General features: G+C 43.9%; 1 protein-coding gene across 1 annotated transcript; it reads right to left on the reverse strand.

Moving 5' to 3' along the window:
* Positions 1 to 2,101: 2,101 nt before the first annotated feature.
* On the reverse strand, positions 2,102 to 3,719 carry htr1aa (5-hydroxytryptamine (serotonin) receptor 1A a). Its single transcript, XM_035658775.1, has one exon. The coding sequence runs from the start codon at positions 3,717 to 3,719 to the stop codon at positions 2,439 to 2,441; it is 1,281 nt and encodes a 426-aa protein (XP_035514668.1). The 3' UTR covers positions 2,102 to 2,438.
* Between the last annotated feature and the right edge of the window lie 471 nt (positions 3,720 to 4,190).

Genomic DNA, 4,190 nt, shown 5'->3' on the forward strand with positions numbered 1-4,190 from the left:
CAAACTTTTTATGACTTGTTATTGATCTTTTGGCTCAATCAAAGCTTTAATGATCTCTTACGCATTATGAATTTAGGTTAAGGTTTTTGCAACTAAAATCAGTGGTTGTGTATGAAGTGCCTGATTTAGTTTATCATTAACATTTGGCTAGAAATTGATGTACTTAATGAATTAATATTAGGGCTACAATTAACATTTATTTTCATTATCAGGTAATCTAGTGACTTTTTACTTTTATAATTATTATTATAATTTTGTAGCTGTTTTTACTGGATCAACAGTCCCAACGCCAGAGATATATTTGGTTTACTGTCATACTGTAAATGGCAAAGAAATGTATCCTCACATTTGAGAGGCTGAAACAAGAGAAAGTTGAATCAGTTATCATTGTCTTTCTATCAACTATTGATTAATTAACCCATCATTTCAGCTCTAGTGCACATAGTTATTGTAGGTACTCAGACCTCGGCATCAGTACATCACATGAGGCAGTGGCTAAATCTTTGTTTCCTGAAATCAAAGATATAAGCTCTGGAGGCAAATGTGTTTGCCATTTTTTTAAAACTGGATTTACTTTACGGTATATATTGTTTTTGCAGCTGGAGGGATGTTCTGGACGCCATTTAGGTCACACTTTTTTGTATGTTTCACATTTATAAGCAGTTATTTATAAACACTTAAAAGGTTAAGATATGTCTTTGTATTTTACATATAATGTAACTGTTTATGAAGGAGGAGTTATGGTTGTTGATAACTACATTAATAAACACTTTACAACTACAATATAATGCGTTATAAATCATTTTTATTTGTTTATATAGTACTTAGAAAAGCCTTCCTCTAAATGAGCAGTACTGCCACCACCGGATTAGACTAATTATTAAAGAAATACAATTGTTATTTGTGTTTTCTGTAACATTTCTATACCCTGCTGAGTATCAGACCACTTCACCAGAAAATGTTTGCATGCCACAGGTGTCACCTCTAAACTGTCGTGCTGTATCTCACATCCTTGTCTCAACCTGCCCACCACTCTGTCTGACCCATGTAGCCTTGGGCTTGATGCGTTGCCATGACAACGGACCAAATAGCCACCTATCTTGTGAAGCATGCAGGCCCTCATTGGGGCTTCTTCCTGAAAGTTGTTTTCCTCCTTCCTCTTTTAATATCTGACCTTCTTTATCTTTTTATCTACTGTAAGTGGATTTGTGTCTTGTATTTGTTTGATCGATGGGAGCAGTTACACACTGAGGAGGTTTCCTGCAACTCTTTCTATTATGTGGTCTATTTTCTCTGAGCAACCCTCTACATTATGTGTTATTATGAGTGTGTGTACTAAATCTGGCACAGATTTATTTGATGTTAATGATATAACAAGCTGTCTCAAACAGTCAATGCACTATAGGCCTGTATGGAAAATGGTACTGTATAATAATAATAATGATACAGAAAATGTTTGATGTTCTCCCTTGATTTTTCTCTCAAACAAGCTTTCTTCCTCAGTTGGTTGTTGTTTCTGTCTTTCTCAGACACACACAGGGGACAATCTGGGAGTCAGAAATAGAGAGATGCCAATGGGGGGTGATCTCTGGAGGAGGAGGAGGAGGGAGGGGGGGTTGAGAACATATCATAAATGAAATACCAGCCTCCATTTTAGAAAGAAATTGCCCATCCCTTTATGCTTTCAGCTTTGAGATGGATTTGATGGATAGACAGTGGGGGTTTGTTCGATACCCATTTGCTGCAAGACCTCAAACACACCATGCACTGATAACCTGATCGCCTCCCCTTCCCCCTCCCCAAGCCACCCTCATCATCATCAGTGTGACCCGTCGAAGCAAAATTGATAACTTGCTTACTGCTTTGTTTACTCAACAACGCAGTAAATGATTAATTCCTTATGATCTATATGAAGATAGATGTATGATGAGACGAGTCCCAAGGGAAACTGTGATTCTTCACAACAGGCCCCTGATCTCTTCTTGGCTCATTACTTTCTATTTTCTAAACAAAAATTGACTCATGTTTCTTAATGACAAACTTTGATTGCTTTTATTTTTTCAGTGCTACAAAGCTCATGATGTAGGACGGAAACCCCGCGTGTCTCATGGTAAAATGCATGGAATCAGCACATGACATGTCTTGCATGGCAATACAACGATGGCTGCCGTCGCATATAGGCTATATATTGTAGCTACAACACTGAATAAACATGAGCTTGTACATTAAGAGCAAAAGTTCTCGTCTTGTCTCATTTCATCAGCGGCCAGTGACCCCGGATTTTCTTTTTACACGGTCCTCGAACACACACCGAAGAGAGACTGTCCCTGAATAAAAGTCTTGTTATTTTTTTGCTGTTCCATACAGTCAATAAACTTTTCCTGCTGTCCGTTAAAACTCCACGAATAAGTAAACACAAATGTTTTCACTCTGTGTGGTTACGGTCTGTGGAATTTGCATCTTATAATCTTCTTGAAAGCACTTTGGAAGTCTTTGTTGAAGTAGGCATATATTATGGGGTTGAGGAGAGAGTTGGAGTAGCCCAGCCAGTTTATAACTGCGCCCAGCCAGTCGGGCATGTAGCAGCTCTCTGCACAGAAAGGCAGCACCAGTGCGACGATGAAAAAGGGCAGCCAGCAGAAGATGAAAGTTCCCATAATGATCCCCAGTGTTTTCACCGTTTTGCGCTCCCTGGCCAGCGCAATCTTTCTCTTCGCTGAGTTCTTGTCATTTATGTTTTCGTAGCCATGCGAGGAGGACTGAGGCGTGTTGGGCAGAGGCAGGTGCGTCTTTGAGTTGCTTATAACTTCTATGATCTCCAGAGATTCACCCTCCTCTCCGTGCTTCACCGCGCCGTTTACGCACGGAGAGCTGGGTTTAGACTCGCCGCTGCGCTTCCAGCCTTTGCTCCCGGCCTCCCCGTTGGTTTTCTTGTGGAAGATAGCCGGAGACACAGACAAGCACTTGTCTGACACTTTTGCTGTCTCGGTTTTCTTGACCGTCTTTCGAATCCGAAACCGAGCGGCCTTGAATATGCGCCCGTACAGGACCAACATGAGGATAAGAGGGATGTAAAACGCCCCAAATGTGGAGTAGATGGTGTAGCCCGGGTCCTGGCTGATGATGCAGGCGTCGGGGTTCGCCCTGTCTTCGGCGCTTCTCCAGCCTAACATAGGCGGAATAGAGATGGAGAAACCAATTAGCCAAGTCACGCTAATCAAGATCGCAGCTCGCCTTGGTGTCCGTTTATTTACATAGTCAATGGGGTCAGTTATGGCCCAGTACCTGTCCAAGGCAATTGCGCACAGATGCAGGATGGATGATGTGCAACACAGTACATCCAGGGAGATGAATAAATCACAGATCTCCTGCCCCAGTGTCCACTTGTTCAAAACCTGGTAGAGGGCCGCCATTGGCAGAACCAGCACCGATACCATGAGGTCTGTCACGGCCAGTGATCCAATCAGATAGTTAGCCACATTCTGGAGAGATCTCTCCAGGGCGATGGCTGCCACGACGCACGCATTGCCAAATATGGAGCACAGGATAAGGGCCCCCAGGAGCAGAGAGGTGATAATCTGGTAACTCAGTTTCACATCTGGCAGAGACCCAGACCCCGTGCCATTCTCACCCTCGTCCCAGTCGGCAACCACGTCCACCCCGTCTGGGTAACCGCTGGACGCGTTGCTGTCGTTGCTGCTTGTTGTTATAAAATCCATAATGCGACCACACTCAGAGCGCAACTGTCCCAGAACAGTGGGGGGGACACGCAGCTGGACAGATAAGCAGGACACAGTCAGCCCCTCAGACTGCTGCTGTGCGTTTTACCGGGGTCCATCGGAGTTACCGCGTTCGTGCCGTCGCTCTCAGGACGCATGACGCAGACGTGTGTGTGTGAGGGGGGGTTGTGTGTGTTGTAGCCCGTGAGTGTTGACAGCCGGGTGCGCTCACTGGTACTGCGAATCATCTGAGCTCGGTGACGCCGTGAATTCATTTATACCACCAGCTTTGGGTACGTCAGACCGTGTGGAGGTCGCCCTGGAGTTTTGTGCCTCTGCTCTCCTCGTTGCTCCGTTTTTCACTGCAGACAGCCGATGAATGCAGAGCTCTCCTTTCCTTTTCTCTCTCCTTTATTTTACTCTTTGGACTCTTTTTGTCGATTTTTTTAGTTTACATCTCAAAGGCTATAG

This window comes from Morone saxatilis, unplaced genomic scaffold (assembly GCF_004916995.1).
Source record: "Morone saxatilis isolate NCDOM2014 unplaced genomic scaffold, NCSU_SB_2.0 Contig16, whole genome shotgun sequence".
NCBI classification, from domain to species: Eukaryota; Metazoa; Chordata; class Actinopteri; family Moronidae; genus Morone; species Morone saxatilis.

What these genes read in the sequence shown, in the direction of transcription:
- htr1aa (XM_035658775.1), bottom strand. Translation starts at nt 3,719, where the DNA reads ATGGATTTTATAACAACAAGCAGCAACGACAGCAACGCGTCCAGCGGT.